The 27,703-nt window shown below is 40.3% G+C and overlaps 3 protein-coding genes across 4 annotated transcripts in view; 2 read left to right on the forward strand and 1 right to left on the reverse strand.

Annotated features, from left to right (window-relative positions):
• Positions 1-9,012, reverse strand: part of nudcd1 (NudC domain containing 1) — a 28,788-nt gene extending 19,776 nt beyond the window's left edge. Inside the window, exons 1-5 of the mRNA XM_046417690.1 lie at positions 8,782-9,012; positions 7,747-7,901; positions 5,676-5,861; positions 2,779-2,962; positions 956-1,144 (exon numbers count right to left, since the gene is read on the reverse strand). Coding sequence (XP_046273646.1) covers positions 956-1,144; positions 2,779-2,962; positions 5,676-5,861; positions 7,747-7,901; positions 8,782-8,896 — 829 coding nt within the window. The 5' untranslated portion in view covers positions 8,897-9,012. The remainder of the gene's footprint in view (positions 1-955; positions 1,145-2,778; positions 2,963-5,675; positions 5,862-7,746; positions 7,902-8,781) is intronic.
• A 136-nt stretch (positions 9,013-9,148) lies between these two features.
• On the forward strand, positions 9,149-10,774 carry LOC124074603 (transcription and mRNA export factor ENY2-2). 2 transcript variants are annotated; one of them, XM_046417691.1, is made up of 5 exons: positions 9,149-9,286; positions 9,387-9,461; positions 9,550-9,620; positions 9,705-9,779; positions 10,507-10,774. In XM_046417691.1, the coding sequence occupies exons 2-5, from the start codon at positions 9,394-9,396 to the stop codon at positions 10,581-10,583; spliced, it is 291 nt and encodes a 96-aa protein (XP_046273647.1). In that variant the 5' UTR covers positions 9,149-9,286; positions 9,387-9,393; the 3' UTR covers positions 10,584-10,774. The 2 variants fall into 2 exon arrangements, with proteins under 2 accessions (XP_046273647.1, XP_046273648.1); XM_046417692.1 differs by lacking the exon at positions 9,149-9,286 and having other exon boundaries at positions 9,298-9,461.
• A 4,819-nt stretch (positions 10,775-15,593) lies between these two features.
• pkhd1l1.1 (PKHD1 like 1, tandem duplicate 1) overlaps positions 15,594-27,703 on the forward strand; it is a 33,772-nt gene continuing 21,662 nt past the window's right edge. Inside the window, exons 1-29 of the mRNA XM_046418000.1 lie at positions 15,594-15,707; positions 16,156-16,300; positions 16,394-16,502; positions 16,594-16,651; positions 16,738-16,831; positions 17,125-17,178; positions 17,290-17,363; positions 17,457-17,499; positions 17,688-17,758; positions 17,872-17,982; positions 19,197-19,289; positions 19,888-20,153; positions 20,335-20,426; positions 20,537-20,696; positions 21,379-21,514; positions 21,738-21,881; positions 21,994-22,148; positions 22,403-22,513; positions 22,601-22,750; positions 22,915-23,039; positions 23,130-23,293; positions 23,475-23,644; positions 24,643-24,775; positions 25,357-25,511; positions 26,024-26,146; positions 26,488-26,593; positions 26,876-26,983; positions 27,095-27,259; positions 27,362-27,483. Of these exons, the coding sequence (XP_046273956.1) occupies positions 16,221-16,300; positions 16,394-16,502; positions 16,594-16,651; positions 16,738-16,831; positions 17,125-17,178; positions 17,290-17,363; positions 17,457-17,499; positions 17,688-17,758; positions 17,872-17,982; positions 19,197-19,289; positions 19,888-20,153; positions 20,335-20,426; positions 20,537-20,696; positions 21,379-21,514; positions 21,738-21,881; positions 21,994-22,148; positions 22,403-22,513; positions 22,601-22,750; positions 22,915-23,039; positions 23,130-23,293; positions 23,475-23,644; positions 24,643-24,775; positions 25,357-25,511; positions 26,024-26,146; positions 26,488-26,593; positions 26,876-26,983; positions 27,095-27,259; positions 27,362-27,483 (3,372 nt within the window). The 5' untranslated portion in view covers positions 15,594-15,707; positions 16,156-16,220. The remainder of the gene's footprint in view (positions 15,708-16,155; positions 16,301-16,393; positions 16,503-16,593; positions 16,652-16,737; positions 16,832-17,124; positions 17,179-17,289; positions 17,364-17,456; positions 17,500-17,687; positions 17,759-17,871; positions 17,983-19,196; positions 19,290-19,887; positions 20,154-20,334; positions 20,427-20,536; positions 20,697-21,378; positions 21,515-21,737; positions 21,882-21,993; positions 22,149-22,402; positions 22,514-22,600; positions 22,751-22,914; positions 23,040-23,129; positions 23,294-23,474; positions 23,645-24,642; positions 24,776-25,356; positions 25,512-26,023; positions 26,147-26,487; positions 26,594-26,875; positions 26,984-27,094; positions 27,260-27,361; positions 27,484-27,703) is intronic.

The raw sequence follows: 27,703 nt of genomic DNA on the forward strand, positions 1-27,703 counted from the left end.
AGGCCCAGATGATGTTTGTATTTCACTTTGTTACGACAGTTTCACGCCCAGGCTGCTTCTGGTTTCAGACTGCGATCTTAACAAGAAAAAAGATGGCACTTTATCATAAATACCATTGATGCCAAATCTCATCAACATCATTGTGTGCGTATGTGTGTGCGTGTTTCCTCAAAGTCGTTTCCTCGAGTTGACTTCACGACTTTTTCTGAATTAGCTCTGCACTAAAAAAAAAAAAAAGTTGATTTTTTAAGTTACATAAACATTATTTGCAACATTCGCTGCATTTAATGTAAAAACCTACTAATCTGTGTTTTTAATAACAATGACTCAAATGTCTGGGGCTTAATGAGACTTTTCGGCCTCTTTAAGGTTTATGTTGTGTTTTTTTGCCTGCAGATTTGTTGATCATTAACCCTGCGTCCAGCACCAGCAGCAGACACCCGGTTTTCATCAAGAAAATCAGCCAGTAAAGCCACAATGTACTCTATCTATCCAGCACCAAACACCAGACACACAAAACTAGCAACTTCCTGGTGAGGGAAGTGGAGCATTTAGTAGCAGAGGATCCAGATAGTTCTCTGCGGTGGAGAACAAAACAGAGCCAAAAACAATAGACTTAAATTAGTCGTGGGACAAGAAATGTGATTCCAGATGTGTGATAATGTTGTCTCCTGATGTAAGCAGTTAATATGTCAGAGATGTGTGTTTTCAACTTGTTGGGGAGATCCTCTCACCCCGTACGAAAAAAAGGAAGCTTTAGCGTGAACTTTGACCTGCTGGTTGCAGATGATGGTGGCTTACTGCACTTCTAACTCTCACTCTCTCTGCTTTGGTTTATAACAGAGAGAATAACAAGTAGTGGCATGGCTTAATAATTTTTTGGTGGAGTTGTGATGTAAAGCGCAGAAGTCCCTGGACCGCGGTAATAACTTTGCAGCACTGCTGTGTCACCCACCTGTCTTCTCCACCTCCATGGGCTCCGGGTCACGCTGCTCCACTGGGCCGCCATCCACATGCGTGAAGACAAATGGTTTCTCCGACGCCACCATCAGCCCCTTCCCCTGTGGCTCCACTGCTGCATAGTGAGGCACCGTCTTTCCCCTGAGGAGCCTCCTCTTCTTCACCTCATACTTCTTCTCCTGACCTGCATGAGATAAAGGTGTAAAGTAATCTCGTCTTCCATTAAACTCTGACAGAGGCTGAGATGAGTAACGACAGCAACATGTTTCACGTCAGAGCGATGTACAAAGCTCAGGGTGTTTTGGTTTTACTCCTCTGCAGGAACATCCAGACCTTTATTCCACCCACTGTTAGCTCTTTGAACAGGCTAACTGGTCTACAGCATGTAGAGAAAATGAGGCTGGGGTCTCCTTTTGGTGTTGCTGGTGCCTTGTTTGCATTTTTTCTATAAACCAAACTTCAAGTTTAAATCAAATTAATTAAAGTAGCTGATTACACCAGAGAATTGCAATTCTTTATAAAAACTCCAGCTGCATAATAAGTAATAATTACCTTTAATTCATCTTTTAGTCTGAATTTAATGGGGCAAAATAATTAAATTAAAATTTATTTAGACACATTTAAATTTAAGAAACTCAAACCAGCAAATGTTTATTTGGACCTGACAAATACCTAAATGATCAATTACCAAAATAACCACAGATGAATTTTGGGAGCATTTGTAGCTTGAAAGTCTTAATCTTAGTCTTAAAGTCATAATCACTGTCCCGAAAACAATTTTTCTTTTAGTTTGAAGTGACTCTGTGTCCTTCCTATTTCTTCTTCTCATCTGAAGTTTGACAATATAATATACTATATATTATAAGAGGAAAAAAAGAGGAAAAAGCTAAAATTCCACAATGAGGTATTAACAACATATCACACAGACTTTATCGTCGGTATTACACATAGTGAACGATATATTTCATGTCAGTCTCTGGAGTGAGACTTCTGATACTGCCGTTGAGACAAATGTTCAGGTTTACACCCAAACAGCAAAACACAACAGCCCCCTGTGAGAACTGTGAGGAAGAAGCCGTTGATAAAAGTCACTGTTTAAAGCCTTTTTGTTGTTCAAATTTGAAAATAGTGATTCAAGAGTCTTTCAAAAACAGTCTATGTGGGCATTTTGAGAACCTTGGTCCTGTTGATACGCTGCATTAAAATTCAGTGCACGACAAAACTGATTTTGGAGACTCAAATTCTTCTCTACAGTGACATTCAAATCCTGCTCACTGATAAAAATGTGAAGCTACGCTAAAACAGAAAACTGGCTATACCTGATAACCATTGCCAAATGTAAATTAAGTCAAACACTGAGACTAAAAAAAAAACAAACAACAGAAGATTTTGCTACAGCTGGCAGATATCAAAGGGCTGAATCTTTAAGTCCGACTAAATGAGGAACGGACTCTCCAAAGGCTGCGTTTTTGTCTTTCCAGTCTTTGAGTCATTAGTCACATCTTTCTTTCTCAGCAAGTGCCAAGACCTTTAATGAAAATCCCTCTTGCCAATGTTTCAGAGTACACTAATCTCAATTGGGATGTAAAAACTAAACTCCATTAATGGCAGACTAAGACTAACTTCCTGGTATGCTTTAATTAACAAGGATTTGTGTCGTCTACTGGGTATGAATGCCACCAAAATGACCATGAAAATGAAATGACAGGCTTGAAATTTAGATCCTAATTTAGACTTAATTATACATGGCACCCTTGTTTTAACCTACTTCAAGCTCAGTTTCCAAAATTAAGATACACAGGTCAGTGAACCACTCACCGTGTCCTGCAGCGTTGGCGACCGTGATCCACTCAAGAGACACCGAGTATCCGCTTCCTTTGGTTTCCTGCGGGTCTTTCTGGATGCGGAGCAGCAGGACCTCCATGGTGTGGACTCCGTCCTGGACATGTGAGACACTGTGGAGGATGGTGAAAGGCTCCCCCATGTCTTCACTGAACAGAGGCTACAAGCACAGAATCAACAAACACAATCGTGTCAACAGGTTCGAGTCGACAGGAGGTGAAATCTGTCCGCTGGTGTGATCGTTCGTATGATTTTAATCTTCAAACGTTCATGACAGATTTGGTCATTTGTAACAGAGGTGTAAGAAACTGCTGCTGCTGCCTGCTCACTACCACAATTAACCAAATGAGTGAATGGACATTAAAGTAATTAGCAACAATTTCGAGAACTGATCAAGCAAAAATGGAGTCAGTTGTTCCGGTTTCTCAAATGTGAAGCTTTTCTCTGTCTTACATGAATGCAAACTCAATATTTTTTTCAACCACTGCGCAAAAACAGAACAAAATATCCAAAGATGTCACCATGATCTTTAGCTATTTTTTTTTCACTATTTTAAAGCCTACAGAAAAACATCAGTCCATAACTGGACAGACTGATGAATAATGAAGCTGCGCTACTGCTAATCTGATCAACAGACGAGATGTGTTACGACTAACCTACAGAAGAGTAATAAATATAGCCAGAATAATTAAAGTGAAGGCCTAGATACAACAGAGAAAGAAATATTTTTAAAATACAAACAACAAACTTATTGTAAATGGTCCTTTGAGCTGTGATCCTCAAGGGGGCGCTACAGACAAGAAAAAATGAGTCAACAAGAGTGTGAATGGCAAACAACTTCCTATATCCTGTTCATCCTGTCCATAACAAAACTTGACCTCTTAGTATTTTTAATGGCTTTCCAAACTTCACATATCCTCTCTTTCCAATCTTCAGTTTTTTAAATTATGCTGCATGACGAAGCCAAACTGCAGGGATTTCCATTTGACACTTAAAGTGAAATCTTCACGTACATAAGCATAGAGATGTCCAAGTGTTTGCAGTACATCATCGCCCTGTGGTGAGAAGGCTACAGTATTTAAGGCTCTGCTTTGTTTAGTAATAAGGAACATTACCCCCTTATTACTAACCTAAATCTAAACGCAAAATGTTAAATTCGTATGGAGTTTGGAGCAGTTGTTGGGAAATCTAGAAGCAATGAAATTTAGAGCAGCCCCTAATTCAGTGATAAAAAATGAAGTTATATCCTGGTATTACACTTCTGCTGTAAGAATAAAATGTGAACGGTCATAAAGACTAAAAGCTGTATGTATGTAGCTGTAAAAGATGGTTTAATAAAAGGCCACAGCATTAAGTGCTGGCATCAAATGGATTTAAATAATGTATGCTGCTCTTTAGAACAAAGATATTTGTCTTTATTTTATCAATAAAATGTCCGTTTAAACTTTTTGAGTCAGTGTCTGCAGTTGTTTGGTTAAAGATGGTGACATTGCATAAACATATCCAGTTTATGAGCTCGTTTATTAGCAGCATCTTAACAACACAAACCAAAGTGAGGGATGTAATATGGCTTATTGGGATCTCCGAGTGCTGAAACTTAAAATGGGAACATTGACTCCGGGGTTTAAATCTTCATTAAAATTCCACTCTTGAACTTTGCTTTAAGAATTGCATCAAGTGTGCTTGTTCAGAGAGTGAACTCTCATTTGTAGCCTGTTAACAGGATGAAGTGCGCAAAGACTCGCCTTATCAAAGCTTTCATCCCTCACGACTATTACAAGCCAATTTCCAAAGGCCCGCTGAGCTTTTCCTTTTTTTTAAACACAGAAACTAATTTTGAAGCTTGACATAACTGTTCAAAAATGCTTCTTCCGACGAGTGTCTGCGCTGAATAATAATATTTCATAAGGCAAGAGCACATTTATAGGCTGAACTTCTCTACATGAATTTATACGTTGAACGACATGCTGTATATGCATTCACTGTTTACAGGGCAGGATCCTACAGGGTATGCAATATTCAGTGTTTTTTTCTTGTAAGACTAAAAAACAACATGTTGGTGCGTCTCTCAGTAACCTTCCAAAGCCTGTCTGTGGCTCTCGGCCACAAGCCCACTGGTTAATATGTCACAAATATTTAGTTTGATTTTGAAAAACCACAGAGACTGCTGTAGCTTTTCATTACCTAATGCTACTCAGTCAGGAGTAATTAGTGCATTTTTTGCAGATTATTTTCAGCTGCAGATTAATACACATTTGATCATTATTTATGACAGGGTCTGTCGACTATACAAAAAGCCCCTAAGATTTTTAGGAAAGAAACGAACATTAAATGCTGGTTTGCCACCAGTTTGAGTGTCTGCTGGCAAACTTGTCACTGTCATAATTAATCACCTTTTTCATTAACTAGTAATCCCGCTAGTGTGGGACTTTGACCGTGTTATTTGGTGACTCAGACATTATATCACCAGTTGTTGAGATATGTGGCTTTGCACACTTACTTTCAAAACATCAGTCTTGGCTCATTTTCACCAGTTGTGGACAAAGCAATGATAAAGCGACTGGCATTATAAAAAGTGTCAGTCCAGAGAGAAAAGAGAGGTGTCATGTGCAAGTGTTGTTATAAAACCAGTACATTTCCTCTTCAACATTTTAAACTCCATGATGTATGGATGCGATCTGTGCAAAGAGCTCATGCACATTCAGTCAGTGTTGTTGCACAATTAGTCACCAATAAAGGTCCATAAAAGGCCATTAATTACCTTTTTTACCTTTACAATGACTGCTAGGTTGCACTGCAAAAGATTCACTTTGAAGATGTCTGAATGACAGAAAACATGTTTGTGCAGCACTAAACATAACTGAGGTACTCACTTCCCACTTCATATGGGTGCTGTCTCCTCTCTTGCCGGTGCGGAGAAGGTACAGTCGGCCGGCGCCGTCAGAGAGAGCCGCCCAGGTGGCGGAGGTGAGGCTGAGGGACGCACAAAGACGATCCTCGCACTGGGCGGGGTCGGCGATTATGCGGTAGACCTCTCTCGGCTTACCCAGGGCGGTGTCCTGGATGCACAATGCAACAGACCCATCAGTCAGTTCTTCAGGCAGAAAGAAGACAACCTGCCTGTACATCAGTCTAAGCTGTGCTTGATTCATGTCTGCAGGGAGTAAATTTGACTGCGTTGGTGGACGGTGATAAAACTGATTTGATTCCTCAATTTGTTCTGTGAAATTATAAAAAAAAAATAATCATCTCAACATCATCTCCAAAGATATCGGTTACCTATCATATAGAGCAAAGAAAAGCAGCAAAAGTTCTCACTGAAAAGCCAGAATTAGAAAGAAATTTGCTTTTGCTGAGAGACAAAAGATTAACTGGTCACTTAAGTTTATGTCGATTAACTAACAGATTAATCGACGACTTTTTTCAGGACAGGAGAAAAGCAAGTTACACGAAAACTGAGGAAAAGATTGGTGAATAATGTAAAACGGGTAATATGTCAGATTTTACTGCCATCAGATGACATCCAGTGAGCAGGCTAGTCATGACTCACAAAGACTCAAATAAAGACACTTCATAATAGACGGCTTTGAACTACAGAAGAAGAGAAAGGTCAACGCTTTCATACTGAATGGGCCACTCTAATCCCATAAGAAAATTCCAGCATAAACATCTGATATGAAAGCACACAATAAAACATGATTTCCATAATGCTCTCCATGTTCAAAGGCCACAGGAGAATACCTCCAACATAAAGCCTGAATAACAGGAAACAGCATGTACTCATCAAGGAGAGACCAAGTAACCAACTGTCATGTGGCCGCCCATGCGGCTTGGCTTCACTTGTGATTCACGACTCTCAGAGCCTTATTAGTAATAGACAAATATGCCACCAGATGAGCATCGATTACTCATCGCGTGAAGTAAGAGGGTTTCAAAAGGACTACGCAGCATCTGCCCTGTTGTTGCCATGGAGTGTGACACTGTGGATCATATCGCTACCTAACGTGTGATGCACCTTTGAGATCATTTTCTCCAACATCTGTGTCATTAATGCCCCCAAACAGAGTGTGAACCCTCCCTGTGCACAATGTGCCGAGTGACACACACAACCCTGCAAATGTACGTAAAAGGCTTTCCAGGGACGATAATTTTCATGTGATGATTGTAATTAGAATTTGAGCGACACATTTTCATAAAGAGTCACTTAATGATAGAGTCTGAAAGCCAGAAATAAAGTCTCAGCGGATTACAGTGTGATGAGCATCATTCAGGCCAGTTGAGATATAAAAAACACAGATGCGGCACCAATTATCTCTAATCATTGACCATGATTAGAGATAAAAGAAGTCTGTTTTGAAAAGGTCACTGGGCTGATCTTACTCTTAGTCTCAGCATCTTGGGAATCAACACCTTGAGTCACCTCAGGCGCACAAGGATATGCAGGCTCATTCAAAACTTTATCTTCTGTGCTGATTCATACAACGACATGACCAAAAAGTGGAATAAAAGATCTGTGTTGCCCAAAAACTGAGACACTCTGACTGTCTATGATGCATCCTAATCAACAGCTGGGCAAATTATAATGCCTTTCACGCTGCCATAATATATAATATTGTGGAATTTTTGCAGTGATAATTTCCTCTTGACAGCACCTGCCAAAAATGCATCATGGGCTGATGCTGCTGTTTCACAAGTATTTGGTCACCACCTGCTGGTGCATCAGATGCATTAAAGCCAACACCAACATTTCTACTGTCACAACATCTGAATCACAGATGTGTAATTTGACATGCGGAAAAAACATCCAGGACTTTTTCCGGAAGACACTGGTGGAGCGACACATTGACAACTGGGTAATGATGAATGCAAACATTTTACTGCAATGTAAATAACCGCCAGGAATGAAGAACTTTCAAGAGAAACCAGGAGGATTTAAAAGCTTACCAGGGTGACAGTGAGAATGAGAACCCTTCCTTTGCAGTCCACAAAGAAAACACTGTCTTCATACCAGGGATCTAAGTGGAGGTAATTGTACATGCCAAAAGCACGCATATGTTCCAGGGTGTACTGAGTATCCTTCAATTTAACTTCCTCCACAGCTGCAGCAGAGATGAAGAGGCAAAAAGTTTAGAGTAAGGCATAAAAAGTAGACAGCACTTGACCATATTTTCAATTTTCAAGCCGCTTTTGTAAAGTATTGAAGAGTTTTAAGTGATAATACTATAACTACTGTAACATATTAAAGAGATACGCCTCTATATCAACATACTTGGATACATTCTTGTTTTTTTTTAATCAAATTTCATAACTGGATTTCTATCTCATCTTGTGTTGCTTTTGCTGCTCTGTGGCCACTGTGAACAATGTAAAATCTTCTTCAAAATCTAACACAGCTGCTGCATAAATGAAGCTGACTTTGTATGTTATGTATACAATGCTGTCTAGCGTTACTGTTTTTCTGATCATTTAAAAGAGTAGTTCTCCAAGTGGGGCCCAGGCTCCATCCAGGGGTCCTTGAGTGGGTTCCAGGGGATCCCAAAAGGGGCGATAATTTATATTCAATATAATTCCTTCCATAAGTATCACAACAACAGATTGAAGGACTGGTTTTTCACATGGCTTGCATACACCTTCTACAATAAATGATCTAAAAGCAAAAGTCTTATCAGACAGAGGACCTGAGTCAAAATGTTATGAACTGGGGGTCCGTGGTTTAATTTGAGTCAGTTTAGGGGTCTCTTCGACGTGGGTTTGAGATCCTCTGCGCTAAGTGGGGGATCTCGGGCCACTGGGTTAAAACTAGAGCAGCTTCAGTGTTATTCATCTTACCTAAAGGACGCTTTCCATTGTTAACATGTAATCACTAAGCTTGCTACTCATGTTCGCTCACAGAGGTGAAAAGCAGAGCCTCCACTCTGGTATCAGTGCTAGGCTAACACACTTGCTAACTGTACAGTGCAGTGAGTGAGTTTCTCTCACCAGCATCAAGCTCAACGTTGTACGTTGGTATGGCGTCCAGAGATAACCTGTAACTTTCAAAGCTGGGGTCCAGCAGGTCTCTGTTGACCTTCAAAGAATAATTCGACGCCGCCATGTCTTTTAAATATGACTCTCTTATCCAAAAGTTGATTAAAAGCAAGATGATGATATTGAATCACACGTTTCCGGTTTGGGCGCACACGGAGATATTTTACGGCGGACAAGACGCGCCCGGGCGCTGATGGGAATTTGAGTTCGTTGTGTATATATATATATATATATATATATATATATTCTCAAACGTTATGTGAGATTTGATAAATATTTTGTTAGTTGTGCTTACAAAACTCATTCATGTAAATATAAAGTATCTATCTGGTCAGGTTGTTTTAACGACGAGTTGGTCAGTTTGAGGCAAAGCGGAACCGTTAACCTTTTAGGTTTTACACGGAGCGGTTTTGTGAAGGGACGGTGTGTTCCCCAGCTGATCCATCTCGACAAAAAGGTAATGTACCTGATAGCGAACAAAATCAACCATTTGCTGTACGTTCGCCGTAAACCGTTGAATCCAGCTCGACTTTGCTGCTGTTTGTACTTGTTTCCAGGCAGATCATGAGCAAAGACTCGCAGATGAGGGCTGCAATAAACCAGAAGCTGATAGAAATGGGGGAACGGGAGCGGTAAGCAAGCTTTTTCTCACCAGTGATTTGGTTATGAACGGTTTGGCGATAGCAGATGTTTGAATGCCATCTGAATGTGTGGCCGCAGGTTGAAAGAATTGCTCAGGGCGAAGCTGGTGGAGTGTGGATGGAAGGATCAGCTGAAGGCACACTGCAAAGGTACTGGGTTTGTGTGTGTGTGTGTGTGTGTAACGGTTCTTCTATGAAACTGGATTACTGAAGTCATTTAACTGTTTTGTCCAGATGTAATCAAAGAAAAGGGCCTGGAGCATGTCACAGTGGAGGACCTGGTCACAGAAGTCACACCAAAAGGCAGAGGTACAGATCTGCATGGGCAGAAAGAGCAGCAGCAGGTGGAACAAGTATAGAAGTGAAGAGTGTATAAATCTGCCTGTGAAAACACTTTGGGTTAGGCAGTGAAAATCCCAGCTGCACGACTGAGCTTTGGTTAAATCCACAAAACGTCGTGGTTATCCCTAACCACCAAAAGTGATTTTTGGACCGACACGTGGGTAAAATAATGCACAACACATCTAGAATAAGATTTAATGAGATGCAATAAGCTTTACTGATCCCGCACAAAGAAATTCAAGTGGTGCGTAGTGCAACACATATAAAAATCAATCAACTTTATACAAAATTAGATATTTAAAAGCAAAAAAAGATACTAAATTATAGGAATGTCAAATTTTGGCTTTGCATATTTCAGCCACTGTAAACCTAAAATCTTCGTAGATAGATAGATAGATAGATAGACAGATAGATAGATAGATAGATAGACAGATAGATAGATAGATAGATAGATACTTTATTGATCCCGAGGGAAATGAAGAGCTGAAACAAGCTGAGCAGAGTATTTAAACTGGATATTTGAGGGATTAAAATGTTATTTAAACATTGATTTATTTTCTTTTTTTAATTGCAGAGTTCAATCTTTTAATTTCAAAAGATGCTGAATATAAAAAATGTTTTTTTCCTGAAAAAACTGTAAACTGCTCTACCTACTGTCATTTCTTAATCTTTTGGTTTGTCCTCTCCTGTGCAGCACTAGTACCAGACAGCGTGAAGAAGGAGCTCCTGCAGAGAATCAGAGCTTTTCTAGCTCAACATGCAACCTTTTGAATGAGACGAGTCCCAATGTAGACATTTTTTTACTCACTGTAGATCCACAATTAAAATCCAAACTGATGTTTGTTCTCATTGTGAGCAATGCGGAAGTGTTATTTTTGTTTTGTATTGTGTGTTTACATATTGATTTTAGTTTGTTATGCAGCATTTTTGGAAAAAAAATAAAGTCATGCCTATTTTGGTCACTGGGGTTCCTGACTCTTTCTTTAATACCATTAAAGAGGAATTGATGGGGCATATATTGACATAATTTGATGTGTGAATGATTCATATTTGCCAAAAGATTTGGAAGTGATCTTTTGAGTTGCCCCACAGGTTTGAGTGTCGCAGCTACCAGCTGAGGCCAACAACTGGACCAATTCCAAAACGTTTGGAAAATTTGAAAATATGTCAACATGGGGCTCAGGCTTAAAAATACTAGAATTTCTCTTAGAAGAGCTGTTTGATCTTTCAGTGACTTCCCTGTTCAAACCAAAAAAAAGCAGACAGATCCTTTTTTCTCTCAGCAGGCTGCAAGATGAGTGATTTGTGCTAAAAATAAGACTGACGGTGGCCACTCAGAAACGGCTGTGAGGCTCTCAGATTCTTTAGGATGTTAGATAAGAAAAACAAAAGACGTCACTTCAAGCAAATACTTTCATTCTCACAGAGAGTAAAGTTACTGCTTTATGTGGTCGCCTCACTGATAAACTCTGCATTAAACATGGAAATAAGTAATACAGAAACCAAACAACCAATTTCAAGTTTTTAACCATCCTTCCCTTTTCCTTGTTCATTTGTTGTTTTTTTAATGTTTCACTGAGGAAGATGAGCCAAAAAACAGTAAAATCTGACTTCACGGAAAAATCCTGTCAGTTGAATAGTAGTGTGTGTGACAGTTGTGAAGGTGTATTTTTAGTTTGGTGTGTGGGCTGGGTGAGAGTGTGTGTTTTGCCTTTGATCTTTGGCATACAGTAGGTTTCTGTGTGGTTGTTCATGAACAGAATGATGGCTGGACAGGCCTGGTTTTGCCAAAACAGTAAAACAGATCGTTTCATGAGCTCAGGAGGAATCCTGTTATTGAAATCAAATTTTGATTTAGAACTTTGAAAAATGCAACATTTTATTCCAACTACAATTAAGTGGAGGAAAAGTTTTATTTCAGTTCAGCTCTGATATTATGGGTATGAAGGTGTGTTAGGTGTGTGGAGAGGATCGTGAGTGTGAGCGTTTTTGTATTAGTGATTTTGATTTTAGAGTCCTTGAAGTGTGCAGAAAACCTGCCCGGAGGCGCCTCTCAGCAGATGCTTGGCGTCACATCATCTCCTCCTACTTAACAGTTTGAAAATAAATAAAACTGGGGTCAACAAAAGCCTCATATCATATCTTTCTCATTCCTTTGTAAGTAATAAAATGACTGATGCCTGAAGTCCGTTTAGCTGCTTCAGTTTAAGGGTCCTAGTGGGTTCAGACGGGCTCACTGTCATACAGCCTTCCTTAATGTTATTCATAACACCCCAGCTTTTCCTACTGTGACAACTACTGTTTTTGTTTTTATTTGTTCAGCCACTCTCTTCCATCATTAAGATCACTACAGAGAACACTAGACTCTACAATTGCAGAACCTTTTCATTCATGGTGTGCAAGGTGGCAAACGACATGACAGAAACGACCAATAGGTAACCGATAAGTGAAAAATAAGGGTTAAAAATAACAGAACAAATGGCTAAAAGCAAAGGTTCATATGGAGCTACACTTCAGTGCCACATTATACATTAAGTGACTTAAATCTGACAGTTCAGGACAACACTGATGCACGCTGCATATTCATTTGTGGGATTGCATTTACAGACTGCTGCTGTAAGTATCTATCTATCTATCTATCTATCTATCTATCTATCTATCTATCTATCTATCTATCTATCCTCTTTATCTCAATGTGTCTTTCACCACCACTTGAGGTTGCTAAAGTTGCAAAGTTGTCCTCCCATCCACGCTTTCTCTCCCTCCTCAGCTGATTGGATTTCTGTCCCTCTTCGCTTGCTTCTTGACATTTTCGTGTTTTCTGAACGGCCTGAATGTTTTGCTGGAGAGACTTGTAGTACATGTTGAGAGGGTTAACACAGGAAATGATGTAACTCTTCCTTAAGCTCCTTAAGAGTGATGAACAAAAGGAGGCCTTAAGTGAAAAGCGAACAGAAAGACAATGAGTGGCCGTGATGATTAACACAGAGGTTACTGTAATGGCCTGATTTCTGTCTGGTCAGCCCTTCATGCTGTACTAATAATACACTGATGCCTTTTATGGTATGGAAATAATATGTCAAATATTGCAAATATTTCCTCCGGTTTGATGTGCTCAGTGGTCGTTGCAAAAGTCTGTGTTGAAATTACAAGGCTGTAAACATTCCTAAGCTCCAAAGTTTCGCAACTCACTTTACTGTCACGAGAGTGGGCTCGTTGTTTTTTGTGGCACCACTTTAGTTTAACACCTGTCCAGGGCAGGTACGGTGTCAGAGCGTCAGTGTTTTACACTTTGTTACCATCTGGGAGCAGTTTTAATGGTTTTATGCATCCAAAACGTGCCATTCTGCATGAAGAATGATGCGCCAATATTCTTCACATTTCATACACTTAAATAAATAATCTGACAATATTATGCAATGTGGTTAAAGGTTAGATCAAAATAACTAACAAATAGATGTAGAAAATCACTGACATGACATGGTTTTAGTTATATTTCTTTTTTTATTTTATCTTCAGAGATGATCAGGATATAAATAAAGAAAATAAAGTTAAAAGTTGCCCAAACTGCACTGAGTCATTATTATCAGGATTGTGGTTGTTCTTGAGCCTCTTTTTACTGATTTTCTTCTTTGTCCTTTATATATGTATGTACAGCGTTATATATGCTTTACATACACATATCGTGCATTTCTATCATAAATCACACCATTTTCAACTTCATTTAAGAAATTGCACTCTGTTTTTAGCTACACATTTAGATGTCTTACACTTTTCTAAAACATGTCTGGTGTTGTGTTTTTCTTGACGAACTAAACTTTTTACCAGAACTTAAACGATGCATCAAAAGTGACCATGAAAAGCATCACAATGACGCCATTTGTCTGAGGTTTGCTACGCTCGAGTGCACCTCAGTGCGTCCTGCACGAGGACAAAGATGCCATCCAATCCTGTTCATCTGATGTTTCATACAGGACATGCAGAGGGAGGAGCGGACCCGGTAACTTTAAACTGGCTTGCAGAGCGTCGTTCAGGTGCTCTTTGTGCTGAAGGACAAACGCGTTTGCTCCACTTGGCAACATAACGGAATGCAATACGAAACAGAAGTGATAAATCATCAGCTCGCTTCACAAAAGGTTTAAGGGCTGTTGTGTTGGCGTTTCGCTGGTGTGTCATGCCAAACAAAATGTTTGCGCTCCAGCAATTCATTTGTTCTAATGCTTAGGTTTGTTTCCAATCACTTTGGGCTGCCAAACATCACCAATAGACAGCAGTGGAATTTAACCGAGTACATTCACTCTAGTGGTGTTAAGTTTTAATTTATAAGTACATATTTAAGTTACTTTTATTTTATTTTCATGTCACTTTCTTCTTCTACTCCACTACAGTGAAGTGTTTGACAGCAGTTAGATCACTACTCTACAAGATAAGATTTAGTGCAGACCAAGTTGATTAATTGATTGACAGAAAATTATTTGGCTACAACATAATCTTTGTCTTTTCTCATCCATCCATTTTCTATACCGCTTATCCGTCAGGGTCGCGGGGGAGCTGGAGCCTATCCCAGCTGACTACGGGCGAGGACCCTGGACTGGTCGCCAGTCAATCGCAGGGCCAACACACAAAGACAAACAACCACACACTCTCACACTCACACCTAGGGGCAATTTAGAGCAGCCAATTAACCTAATGTGCATGTTTTTGGTATTGTGGGAGGAAGCCGGACTAAACCCACGCAGGGAGAACACGCAAACTCCACATAGAAGGGCCCAGAACGGGATTCGAACCTGTAACCCTCTTGCTATGAGGCAACAGTGCTAACCATCTCAGATCTGCTGATTTCCCTTTTAATAATTTATTTTTAAAACTTTTGAGTGTTGGACTCTGAGTCAAAGTGACAACATTTCATTCAGTAGTATTTTGGATCTAAACACTCCCTCCAACACTCCTGACATGACATCTGCTTTGGACTATTTTTACAGTTTCACTACTTCCTCTTCACTTCCATCAAAGTCGTCATTTAGATTCTCAAGAAGAGTCCCATGAAGCTGTTGCTCATTGCCCCGTTTTTTCTCCTGACAGGAAATGTAGAAATCCGTCTGGTTTATATTTGTAATGACAGATTTAGCCCGAGCTGCACGGTAACCAGGATGGGTGGATGTCAGCAGCCTCCTCCCAGTCCTCCTCCTCCTCCTCCTCCTCCTCCTCCCAGGTTCAGGTGAGGAAGGCGGGACACTGAGCAGCCTGTTAAAGAGCTTAGTCCTCTGGTCCTGAACACGAGCAGTGTCTCTGTCTACCTGTGTGAACACCTGACACATTTAACGGTTAATAAACGACGTTTTTCAACAGGTGGGTTTTATTCACTTTTTAGTCACACCCTGTTTTGAAAATGTAGAGATTTTACGAGATTTTAAACTTTTGTTGTTGTTGTGGGAAAGTGTAATACATTTGATCACTTACAAGGCTTCAATTCTACAATAATCACGCAGGGATTTGAGTCTAATCGTGATTTCTTAAGATTTTCCTTCAGAACTGCTCCAATCCTGCTTTACATGGACTTGTCCAAAACCTTTACAGCCCACTGCAGGTGAAGCAGCAGGGACATGAGGGAGACCTCCAGGATGGAGTCCGGACTGAGGCCGGCGGCGCTGCTCCTCGCTCTGTGGTGCTGCTGCAGTGAGTGGTCACTTTCAAAGTACAGCGACGGTGCAAGTTTATCAAATGTGCATTTGTTCCAATCGAACCGTCCACATTTCTCATCAAGTCCTCTGTTCAGTAGCTAAAAGCGTCTCTGATGCGGTTTGGTTTGTTTTTCAGACGCGCAGCGCGTTGACTACATAAGCCCGCATATAGGAAGCGTCAATGGAGGAACGAGAATCACCATATTCGGAGAAGGTGAGACGCTGAACCCTCAAACGAGACATGTTAAACGTTGCTATAACGTTTAAGTTATGGTGCTTAAAGTCATCCCACTTTTAAAAATACCTGTGAATTTTGTTATTTCAGTCGAGAGTTTCAAAAGATTATCACGCATCAATTTAACAGCCTATAACTTATATATATATTGGTTAAAAATGGTCAGAAATAGAAGATTGTTGTTTGTACTTGTCTGTCACTAAATAATAATATTGTTTAACCAAAGAGGTGCGTGCTGAAGTAGGCCCAGTTTTAGTGTCTGTAGTTGTGGATTTCTGCTGGCAAAATGTCATCTCCTAATCCCAGACTTGTTGGACTTCAACCAAATTTTCACCTGTTTTCACTTTGCTAAACAATTTCTAGGTCCAAAAAAATCACTTGGTTTACAATGTGTTAAAAGTGAGTTTTTTCTGTGGGATTTTTCCAGGTTTTGCCCAGGAGAGACAGTTCCAGCTGAATCCAACCAACCCGAACTTTGGCAACCATGTGACCATGGTGTCGGACACCTTGTCCGTCCCCTGTGACGTGGAGAGAGACTCCACACACGCCAATCAGATCATGTGTTACAGCAGGTATCCTGCAGGCCCGGGGACTCACAGTGTATTTTGTGAAAAGCACACTTCATCCACCTAAAATGACAACTTTAATAATGTTGTCCATTACAGGCCCATGCCGAGTGGTCAGTATGTGGTCCATGTCAGTGTGGACGGTGTCCCCTTTCCTGACAGCAGTATATGCAGAGGGGCGTACAAACCTTATCACTGCAGCTTCTATGTAAGTTTTCAGCCTTAAATGACAAGTTAATTGATCCCGCAGTTATCGGTCTCTCACGGTCTTTTCCTGTTTTTCCTGTAACTCTGCTCAGACTGTCTGGTATCGCACGCCTACCATCTACTCCCTGAGTCCAGTCAGTGGTCCCCCAGGTACAGCTCTTTACCAGAATAGCATGCAGTCATGTCGCAGAATCCTGTTTGAACCTCACATTAAACCCACTTCCAAATCACTGCAGGCACCTTGGTGACCATACGAGGACGAATCTACACTGACGTATACGGAAGCAACACGCAGAAGAGCTCCAATGGCCTCAACGTCAGATTTCTGAGGTATAAAAGTAAAATTAAACACAGATAAACATCTCTGGAAGGCAGACTGACGCAATGCTGAAGGCTAAAGAATTTAGTTAAAAAAAAAAAACCTCTTTGAATGTGATTTTTTTTGCACTGAAAACAATTTTTCACTTGTTTTGAGAAAATGTAGGACTGAGATTCACAGAAGAAATTTATTTGAAGCTAAAATACATGAAATAAACACAACACAGTTTGGTCTCCTAGAATGGTCACAACATTAATTGATCACTCTTGTTATCAATTGATGAATATGATCTCGTTTATTGCAGATCCTACATGGGCGGGATGCCATGCGAGCTGCTCAAACTGAACTCAGATGAACTGTAAGTACTTTGTCCAGAAGTAGATTTACTTTGGAGACAAAAGCACAGTAAAACGCACAATGGACATAATACTAAGAGATTAATAAAAGTTTTTTTCAAATATTTCTAAAGATATAACCTCCGCCTGGACTCTGAATCTTCTCATTGGGGGTACATGAGCTGCAAAATGACGGGGACGTACGTTGGTAAGCTGGTTTTGTTCACATTTACAGCTGCTCTTGATATATATTAAAATCAATTGTATAAACCGTACAATTATTATGCTTCCTTTGCAACAGGGCATCACAACTTGAGTTACATTCTTGATGATAGTTTTGGAAGGTAAAGCACTTTTAAAACTCCAATTTTGGCATCTTTTTAACACTTTCGGTCCAGTTTAAGATTTGCATGCACACACATTTATGGTTTTAGAAAGCTCCTGATGATTTAGCATTTTGTCATAAATTGTTCTACTTAACAATGTAAGTGTAACAACTGTACTAATATTCTAAATATTTATAAATCTTCAGGAGTTTACCAGACAAGAAACTGTACAGGGTTTCAGGTTTGGACAAGCTCTCCATGTTTCAGACCTTTGCTGGTACGTTAAACATAAATGTATTTGTTGGTAATGAATCTGCTAGAATTAATAAGTACTTCTTGTGTTATAATTACTCTCATTACATTGAAATGTTTGTTATGCCTCTTGTCCAGAGGTGACCGGAGTGTCTCCATCCAAGGGCAGTGTCCTGGGTGGAACCCTGCTGACCGTCCACGGCCGCTTCTTCGACCAAACCGATCGCCCAGCTCGTGTTCTCGTTGGAGGTAATCACCAAAACCAGGCTGGAACAGCTATTGGCAGTTCCTGATTCCATGACAACTTTGACTGATATTGTTCTCACACAGTACAAAGTGTTGATGAACGTAGTGCGTCTCCACAAACAAAAGGCAGCACATTGTTTGGGGTGTAAGGCGTGTGATGGTGATAATCCTTTTCAGCGCCACAGAATGTGCACATACTTCGAGACATAATGAACAAAAGAAGAATATCGAGCTGTCGCACGGCAGAGGAAAGAATCTTCTGAAAGCTTAGAGACGTAACAGACCGTGACAAACAGACTGTCTTTCACAAGCCGACATGAGTCATTGGACCTGTCGTCAACTTTTAAGTTAGAGTACGTTACAGTATGCGGGACAGTGAAGGCAGTCACTTTGCTCGAATGTTCAACAAAATCATAAAATTTCACATCCAAACATGGATAGTGAAATGAAATCACTCTTCTTTAGTGTTTTCACATTGTAAAAACGATAATTTACTTTGAGGGATTTGTGATGTACAAAAAGTCAAAATATTCACTGTAGTTGTCATATAACTTATCTCATCTGATATTTCAGATTTTCATGTCTGCAGTAAAATGTGCACATTACTGATAAAGTATGTGTAACTGCAGCCAATCAGACAAATCAAAGTAGCATAACGAGTACTTAGACTGTCCATTCTGTCAAGTTGAATAACCGTTTCAAATTATCAGTTATCTGTACGCCAGAATATTTAAGGTTTTTGAGGGATTTTGTGAGAGTTTCATAGCACAAACAGCATACAAAAAAGTGAGACTCACTTTCAACTTCTAGCAGATCACAGTGCTCACATGTTCATGTTTCAAATCTGTCACCTTCAGTATGCATTCTGATAAAGTGTGAGCTCAGGAAACATAAGCAATGCTGAAAAAATACAATATTATATACATTATGAGTATCTATTACAGTCACTCCCAACTTTATTAAAGAAAACAAACCAATACCTGCTTTTGACTGCTTGTCACTTTTTGCATATGTCAGCGGGTTGTGTTGGAGATGTAAAATATAACAAATAAGAAAGCCCTTTGAGGAATTTGAAGAAAAAAACGATGATAGTTCAGTCGTGTTTCTGCCGACACGGAGGTGAGCAGATGATGAGATGATGATGAATTTTCACTTTGCGGGTATCCCCTAAGTAAAGCCTTTGGTGTCTGATGTGAGCTTTCTGTCACTTTCTTCAGGCCTGCCTTGTGAAATTCAGAGTGTGTCTGATGACAGAATTACATGCAGGACTGCCAGGCACATTATGAACAACAACATGACAGTCTACCCAGGTGAGAACACAGCTCCCCTTCTTCTCCTGTCCTTTTGTCTGTTGATGTCGTGCAACCGGCACTAGACCTATGCATCCCGTTGCTTTATTTGGTGCTGTGTCATTACCTGAACAACATGTTCACGTCAGTCAACACACTGATCACTGAAAGCATTTAAAGCATGCAACCCGCAGCAATAACTACTGTTATGAACGTGACCGCATCTCGTCGTTTGTCACAGTCCATTGAGACTCAGATACTTTGATGTGTTGTGTTTTGTAACATGATAAGATGTCTGATTGTGACAAAAGCACATATGTGGGATCATGCACAGTACAAAGTATCTCTCAAAGAGCTAAAGTCAACCTTTTCGTCAGTTTTTTGTTTTTTATCCGGGATGCAACTAGTGATTATATTGTAATTTCTGACTGCTCTGCTTCTTATTATCTGAATTGAACAATTGATAACTTTGTCTGTAAAATGTCAGAAAATAGTGAAAAAGGCGCACTAATTTCTGAGATTCCACAATGATGGCTTCAAATTTATTCTTTCTGACCGACCAGAAGTCGTTGAAAGTTAAAAGCTGATGCACCGCCATTTATTTCCATTTTAAACCCAGGTGGAAGAGGCTTGAAAATGGAGGTGTGGAACGACACAAGACCCCGTACCCTACCTGACATTCGCAACTACAATGAGAACACAACTGGATACTGGACGCAGTGGACCGACTCCATGCCCCAAGTCTTTCCTCTTGAGTTGAATTATTTCAGCACAAGATCCACAGGCTTCTTTGTCCCTCCGACCAGCGGCAACTACACGATTTACCTTCAGTGTGATGACCGATGTGAGCTGTACCTCAGTAACTCCAGCCGCCCAGAAGATAAGGTATCAGTGAATTTAGTCATCATCTGAGTGCACAAAATCAAAATAAATCACGCATGCTCCCATACGAAATGATCAAGGATATGTTATATGTATTATTTTGCAATTAACACAAATATCAAATATCTTTTTGTTTGTGATGTTTTTTTGTTTTATTTTTTTTTTTTTGCACCCTCCACTTCAGGTTAAAGTTGCTTACCAGCCATATTATGTGAGAGAAATCACAAGTCTGGACTCACAGAAGTCTGAAGTAATGGCCCTTGAGGGGGGGAAATAGTAAGTGCAGGACTATGGCTCTTATTAACTCTTAAAATGACAAAACATTGATCCATTACTCATCGTAGCTTGTCTTCCCTTGAAAATAATTCAAAACATTTTCTCTGTAGCTACTACCTGGAACTTCTGCATCAAGAATACGGCGGTGCAGCTACTTTCAACATTGCCTTGTTCAAAGAGGAGAGTTCCTTTACAGAAGAGCAGACAGACGATGCCGTCAACGAGGTTCAGCACATCGTGGCTGATTATGATGTGTTCGATGAGGAACAGGTGTGTTAACTTAGCCTAGCTGCTAACCTGTAGCTTTGTTCTGTTGGACAAATCTGTTCAGCTCCCCTTAAAGGAGTGGTTAGGCATTTTTTTTTTTTTTTTTTGGAAAAGCTAAGTGAGAAGACCTACGCTCTCCTATCTATATATTAAATATGAAGGTACAGTCAGGAGACTGTTAGCTTAGCTTAGCACAAAGACTAGAAATGGGGGAAAAGCTAGCTGGCTGTATCCTGCTTCCCACCAAGAAATAGTCCAGCATATGACTCCTCATGAAACTACAACTTTTTCTTTTTTATGCTTCAGTTTTTTGTGTAGATCAGACAAGCAAAATATAATTTTATATTTATATGTATATATATTTTTGTACATATATTTATGTAATATATGCATTAGCTAGTTAGCCGTCTTTAGCGCACGATTTATAGTCTTTATGTCGAGCTAATGCCTGGTTACAGCTTCATATTTAACACCCAGATATTCAATCAGTATTTATCTGTCTTTAAGAAAGCCCATAATAACAACAAGTGAATAAAAAAAAGTTTAATATCAAATGAAAAAGGGCAGGATCAGCTATCTTGAGAAACATAAGTAAAGTGAAATGTAATAAAGTTAAATGTATTTGTATGCTTAATAAAATCCACCTTAAAATATGCTTAATTTTCTCGTTCTCATCGTTACCCAGGTGCTAACCTTTCAATCCTGGCCTAGCAATGTTGCTGTAGTCAAAGAGGTCCAGAAGATTACTGTCAGCAGCGACTGTTCCAGCAGTCTTTGTGGGAGCACCTTCTATAGTCTGGGCTACGGAGCTGCACAAACTGGTAATTGGTGGTTTATAATCAGTTCATTTGAAAAATTATGTAACTTAGTTCATTTTATCTTGCACATTAATCACCTTAAAGAACTGTGACTGTGTGCTTTCTTTAAAAAAAAACCTTGGTAGCAGCTAAAAGAAAACCCCAAAACTTTTGCTGTCATCTCATGAAATGATAGCATATTCCAGCTACTATGTTTGTTTATGAGCTCAACCTTTTTCTCCTTTAGAACCCATTCCAGTCAGTGCCTCAGCAGCTATGGTGGAAGCAGCTTTGAACAACCTTTGGTCCATCAAACCTGACACGGTCCAAGTCACAAAACAGGACCATAGCCAAGGATCTCACTACACAGTCACATTCGATTCTGACAGAGGTATGATGATGGGAAAGTAGCTACGTAGGGAAAAGTTGGTTACTTTTGAGCGTGTTGAATGTGTGTTGTAGTACAATAAATCGATTGATCACCTGTCTTTTGCTGACAACAGGGGATTTCGAACCTCTTCACTATGAGGTTTTTGGCTTCGACACCAACATAACTGTTACTGAAGTTACAAAGGGGAGGAGCAACATGAAGACCTTCACTTTGCTCTGGGCGGGAATCCCAACAAAGCCCATCGCCTACAATGCAACTGAGTCTGAGGTTTGTTGTGTAAAAATGCTTAAAACTGAACTCCCTCTGTCTCTCTTTCTTTTAGACACAGTATCTACAATCTGACCTTCAGTTGAAGTTGCAAAATGAGTTCCATAAACAAGTCTTGGGATAATGAATGATATCTCATTTCATTTTAAATCAAATAGATTTTGGTCTGAAGTTACTGCAGATGTGGGAGTTGGTACTTTGATACTTAAAGTTTAAACTGAACTAACTTCCAGCTTGTGGGATTTTGTGAACAGGTGCAGTCGGCTCTGGAGGACATGATGAAAGCCGAGTGTCCTGGTGAGATCCTGACCGAGGAAGGTGCTGATGTGACGTACTTCAATGACTATGAACATGACAACTCTCAGGTCAGTGGAATTAGCTCACAGATCTCAAATCTTGGACAGCATCTGATTTTGGATTCTTACATTTTTCTGATTTCTTTTGCTCACCAGTTCAATAGCGCCCAGGAAGGGACTCCAGTGAAATACTCTGGTTTCTGTGGTCAGTGGTCGCTGAAGAACGCTGAGGTTCTTTTCAAAGACAGTTACACCAAAGAGTCTGGTGGCACCTACGGACCAGTTTCATTGGACAGGCATCCCATGGTAAACCCCACAACTACTTTATTTATTGTTGTTTACTGTCAGCTGGTTAGACTGGCACATCATTAATACCGTAAATGGAAGCAACCAAAAAAAATTGATAAATGTACTAAAACATTAAATCTTGGAGCCTTAATTTTTCGTATTTTTCATCTTTTTCTTTGCAGCTTTGTTTTGCATACAAGGGAATGTTGAAGAATCAAGTCGGGGTGAAGTTCACTTATGTCAACAGCCAAGGCAAAACCACAACAGAGACCGCAACCATCAATACTCTCTTCACTCAGAGCCACAAGTCAGTGAAAAACATGAAGTGCTTTTAAGATGGCATATGCAAATTTCTCAGCAAAATTGCAGCATTTATATGTGATTGTTTCTTTGACAGATGGAGTTACAAATGCATCGACTTGCAGAGTTCCCTGCAGGCAGAATACATTGGAAGCAGATACAGTATGCTGGAGTTCTACCTCTACAAAGACCCGTCTGGTGTAGATTTCTATGTGGACGCTGTTCACATCGGAAAGAATCCCACCGCGAGTGATGAGAACGGTACACAGTTTGATAGCAATTTGGATTGTGGGTAGCCATTAAGTGTAGTCAGGTCATATTCATTACACTTTTTTCTGTCAGCATTGTGGAGCATACAAATGCCTTTTTGTGTGTCATGTATCTGCTGATGCATAACAGTAGGATTATGTAGAGATTTATTTTGTTCATCATTTCCTCACAGCTGTTCCCCACAAGAGGAGGCCTCCACCTTTTGAGAGCTCTGGTCATTCCTTCGAGGTGATCGCTGTTAGCAAAGACACATCAAGTGGTTCACAGATCAGCTACGAGATCAAAGCAACACCATTTGAATGTGCCTTTGGGTTCCCACTGCTGGGAGTCGGCTTCCTGCAGGTAACTGATTGTTGCTAAATTTCTATAGCAATGTCATATTAAAGACAAGTGATCAAAGACATTGATCCTTGTTTTTCACACTCTTTCTCTGGGTAGAAGTGTATAGTGCAGGAAAACACAGACGTACTGCACGTCCAGTTTGGCTTCATCTTGTTATTTGGAGGCAGGATGCCCAAATTTGGGCAAAGGGGTGGAGCTGCAGTGAAGTAAATAAGTGGCAACCACCCATTAGTTTATGAAACACCCCTTGAAATATAAGCTTCAAATAGTTTCTTAGCAAAAGGGCAAGTTTATACTAAGTTGTAAGATTTATCCTGATATCAGTTCTTTGACAGGAAGGACAAGGAGTTTCTTCAGGGCAAAGCAGATGCGAGATTTAGAGGAACAGCATTGCTTCAGCAGTGTGACTCATAAAAACAGAGGAAATGATCTGTAACCCACAGCCACATGTTATAACTTAAGTACATCGAGGCGCCATAGTGAACCTGCATGTGTCTCATGCCTCGACATGCTGTACTGTCATCATTTGCCTGACAAAGTGCGGTGGGAGTACTGACCGACTACTGTGTAAGCACTGGGATGGAAAAATGTGACTGCAGGCTGTAGATTTTGTTTTAAGATTTGTTTTTTTCAAATCTGATTTTAAAATCTGATGGTAATCCTTTGTTAGATCATTTAGCAGTGTTTATAAAGATAAAAGAAAACCTTGCATCTGAAATTAACTATATTTTTATTAAGGGAAGAGCCGGGACAAGTGTCATATACTGGACCACAAAGCTGGTCTTAGGTGGGCCTCTGTGCAAATACATAAAACTCCACAAGAAAAGCCAGCCAGAACCACGCCAAACTCAAACAATGACTATAAAATTCCCGTACAGACCTTAACATTTTCAACTTGAATTTAAATCCCGTTTTGGACTGTGGGAAAAGACCTTTGCATTATAAAAAGGATAAAAGGTTCTTTTTAATCCTCCTCTTTTTCCATTTGCGTTGTACAGATGTCCAACAGCAGCGAGGACATGACCGAGTACAGCGAGGGAGCGGCCACCGTCACTGTCACTCGTCCTCACAGAGCAACTCCTCCTCTGAATGGCTCCTTTGATGTGGAGATTTATGGAGGCCGAGCTGAAGGTAGCTCTGACAGACATGCGTAGTATCTGCATTGTTACAGCTGGAACTGTGCTCATTGTTCCACCCGAGGTTAAACTCCCTGTGTCCTGAACTCACCTCTGACTTTTAAGCAACTTTTAAGAGGTGTTGTTGTAATGATGAGAAGCTAGCATTATGCAAAAGTAAATCATACGTGTGAGAAGTTTGGGCAGTTTCCAAACATGCAATCACTCCTCCTACCAGCTACTGTGCAGTGAAAACGTAATGTGCATGAAGAGAGAGTTGGACCAATGATTCAGGCAGTGTTCTCATAACTCTTGCATAACTCACATCTTCTGCGATACAGAACTTGTGAAAAGAGAGACGTCTGTCATGCCTTTTGCAATTTCAAGTAACCACATCATGACTATAAGTTACATTTTCTGCTCATGAACTACTGCCCCCAGCGGAAGAATATATCCCTGTATGTAGGAGTTTGTATTTGTGATAATGGTGAAAAAGCACACAGACATCTTGTTTTTTCACAATTCTTGCTCAGATACCCTCAGATAAAAACACAGCTGAGACTTCATATCACTTTGTATGTCTGTATGTCTGCTCAGGTCTGTCAGTGGACATCAGCGAGGAGGATCTGAAATACGCTCTCGAGGGAATCGCAGGCATGGGTCAGGTCAGCGTTAAATGGCAGGGAAGCTGCAGACGCCCCAAGTGGAGGGTCGAGTGGCTTACTAATCCTGGAGACCAGCCTCTGATGCAGGTCAGACTCTGTTTCCCATGTCAGTTTTGTTGTAGGGTTTGTTTAAGTTAATGATGCATTGCCCCAAAACATTCTGTTATTAACAAATCTTTTTCATTACTCAACATTTCATTTGCAAAAATATTCTTCATTTATGTGAGATAACATTGAAATACATATTCTTACTTTCTACTTTTTGTCCCAGTAACTTCTTCAAACTAATTTCTTTAACTCGTTCTTTAACGACTTTGAGGAGGTTGACAGACATTCCTTTCTGTAAAACCAGACATGGAAAATATTTCCTGTGCAGGGTCTAATTTATCTTGACCATGTCTGTTATTGTCGGCTGTTTTTTAAATTGCAGGCCACTGGCGACAGGAGCAGGACTAATTAATATTACTAGCAGTAGTAGCAATAGTAGTAATACAGTGTTGATAGTAGTTTTATTGCAGGATTTTCTCAAACTAAATGTCATCTGTTCCAACCGTGAATGGCTGGTCTTGAGTCCTAACCGTGATTTATCCTCATCACAGGTTGATGGCTCGTCAGTTGTCGGGGGAAACGTAGATATGCAAGTCCGTGAGAAGAAGAAGGGAGGATTGCTGATGCGAAGCCTATCAGGAGACCTCTTTCGTGTCTGTGAAACCAAACCACAGGTACAGACATGAGTTTTATGTTTCACCATTATCTGTCTGTCAGATGTCTGCTTTGGCTGATTAGTTAGTGTGCCTCCTTACTATAAAATCCTGTAGGGCAAGTTTTATTTTTGTCTTTAGTGTTGCATAATGCAGCTGTGTTTTTATATTTTGTTCCTCCAGGCAGGATTTGATTTATGTGTTTGTCTGCTTTTAAATAACTGCTTTGTTCTGTGACTGACAACTACGGTACTTTATTGTTCTGTTGTTACGAGTCTTGTAGGGGTAACTTTCATTCCAACCCGGTCGCCATGTTTAATTTGTGCAATGTTGTCCTTAACGTGACTTTTTTTTTTTTGCAGGTGGAGGTTTACATCAATGGCATTCCCTCCAAGTGCTCTGGTGACTGTGGGTTTGAATGGTCTGAGGACAGCACTCCGGTTGTGACTGGAATCAGCCCATCTCAAGGTTGGTTGGTTGATTGGTTTTTAGGTGCAGCATAGACAGCCAATTTCCTCATTTCAAAATAAAAAAAAACAGCTGTGAAAAATCTGAGAGACAATTAAAATCAAAGACTGAAAAAAAATATTCATTACCAGTTATAAAGTTTTTCATTTTCAAGCAGTGAATCACTGGCAAAAATTCTTTTCAGTGGATTGGCAGCTGTGGGAAAAGAAAGCTTCCTGTACATGTGCTATACGATAACAGATTGTGATGGCAGTGTATAATTAAATGATTGGGCTTTTCCAGGATCTGATGGCCTGGGGACTCTTTTGACTATCACTGGGACTGGCTTCAGCAGTGAAAATGCCTCCATCTTTGTGGGAGAGGCCAGGTGCCATGTTGAACAGATCACCGGTGAGTGGAGGAAGGTCAAAGAAGTGAATACTGCGCCTTCTTGTTGAAATGAGTTACCTGTCTATGATCTAGCGGAAGGACTTTAACCAGTTTTTCCAAACTGTGTTCCAGCTACCACTCAGGTGTGCAGACTGGGCAGTGCCAGCGCTGGTACCTACCCTGTGTGGGTCAGCTTCCCCTCTTTGGGGAATTCACGCTACGAAGACGGCAACATGCTCCACTTCACGTATCAGCTCGTTGTTTCTTCTTTCTCTCCGCTCTCTGGAAGTGTAGCAGGTAAGATATGACACACAAAAAAAGTTAGCATAACAGCTGCACCTGACAAGCTTTGATTTCCCCACAGAATATAACCATTATCTCCATTTGTCCTTTTCTTAGGAGGCACACTGCTGACACTGAGAGGTTTTGGCTTCAGTCAGAACACCGCGGTTGCTGTCGGCAGTGAGGAGTGCGCAGTGGTCCATGCCAGTGCCGTTGAGCTGAAATGTAGAACTCCAGCAGTAAGTGTACCAATCAGCAACAACATTAAGACCACCTGCTTAATATTTTGTGGGTCTCCTTTGTGCTGCCGCTCTGACCTATCAGAGGAAGAGACACAGGACTTAGGGGGGTATTTTGTGAATCATCTGAAGGCATGTGCTAACATTGAACACCATACGCTTTTTTTCATATCAGACCAAGTCACACTGTTTTATCGAAGGCTTCAGGTGTAATTTTATG

This window comes from Scatophagus argus, chromosome 17 (genome assembly GCF_020382885.2).
Source record: "Scatophagus argus isolate fScaArg1 chromosome 17, fScaArg1.pri, whole genome shotgun sequence".
NCBI lineage: Eukaryota > Metazoa > Chordata > Actinopteri > Scatophagidae > Scatophagus > Scatophagus argus.

Bases quoted from the DNA above. Each gene is read 5' to 3' on its own strand.
- LOC124074603 (XM_046417691.1), top strand. From the start codon at position 9,394: ATGAGCAAAGACTCGCAGATGAGGGCTGCAATAAACCAGAAGCTGATA. The intron at 9,621-9,704 runs GTACTGGGTTTG...TGTTTTGTCCAG, and splicing joins GCTGAAGGCACACTGCAAAG to ATGTAATCAAAGAAAAGGGC. The intron at 9,780-10,506 runs GTACAGATCTGC...TCTCCTGTGCAG, and splicing joins AGTCACACCAAAAGGCAGAG to CACTAGTACCAGACAGCGTG.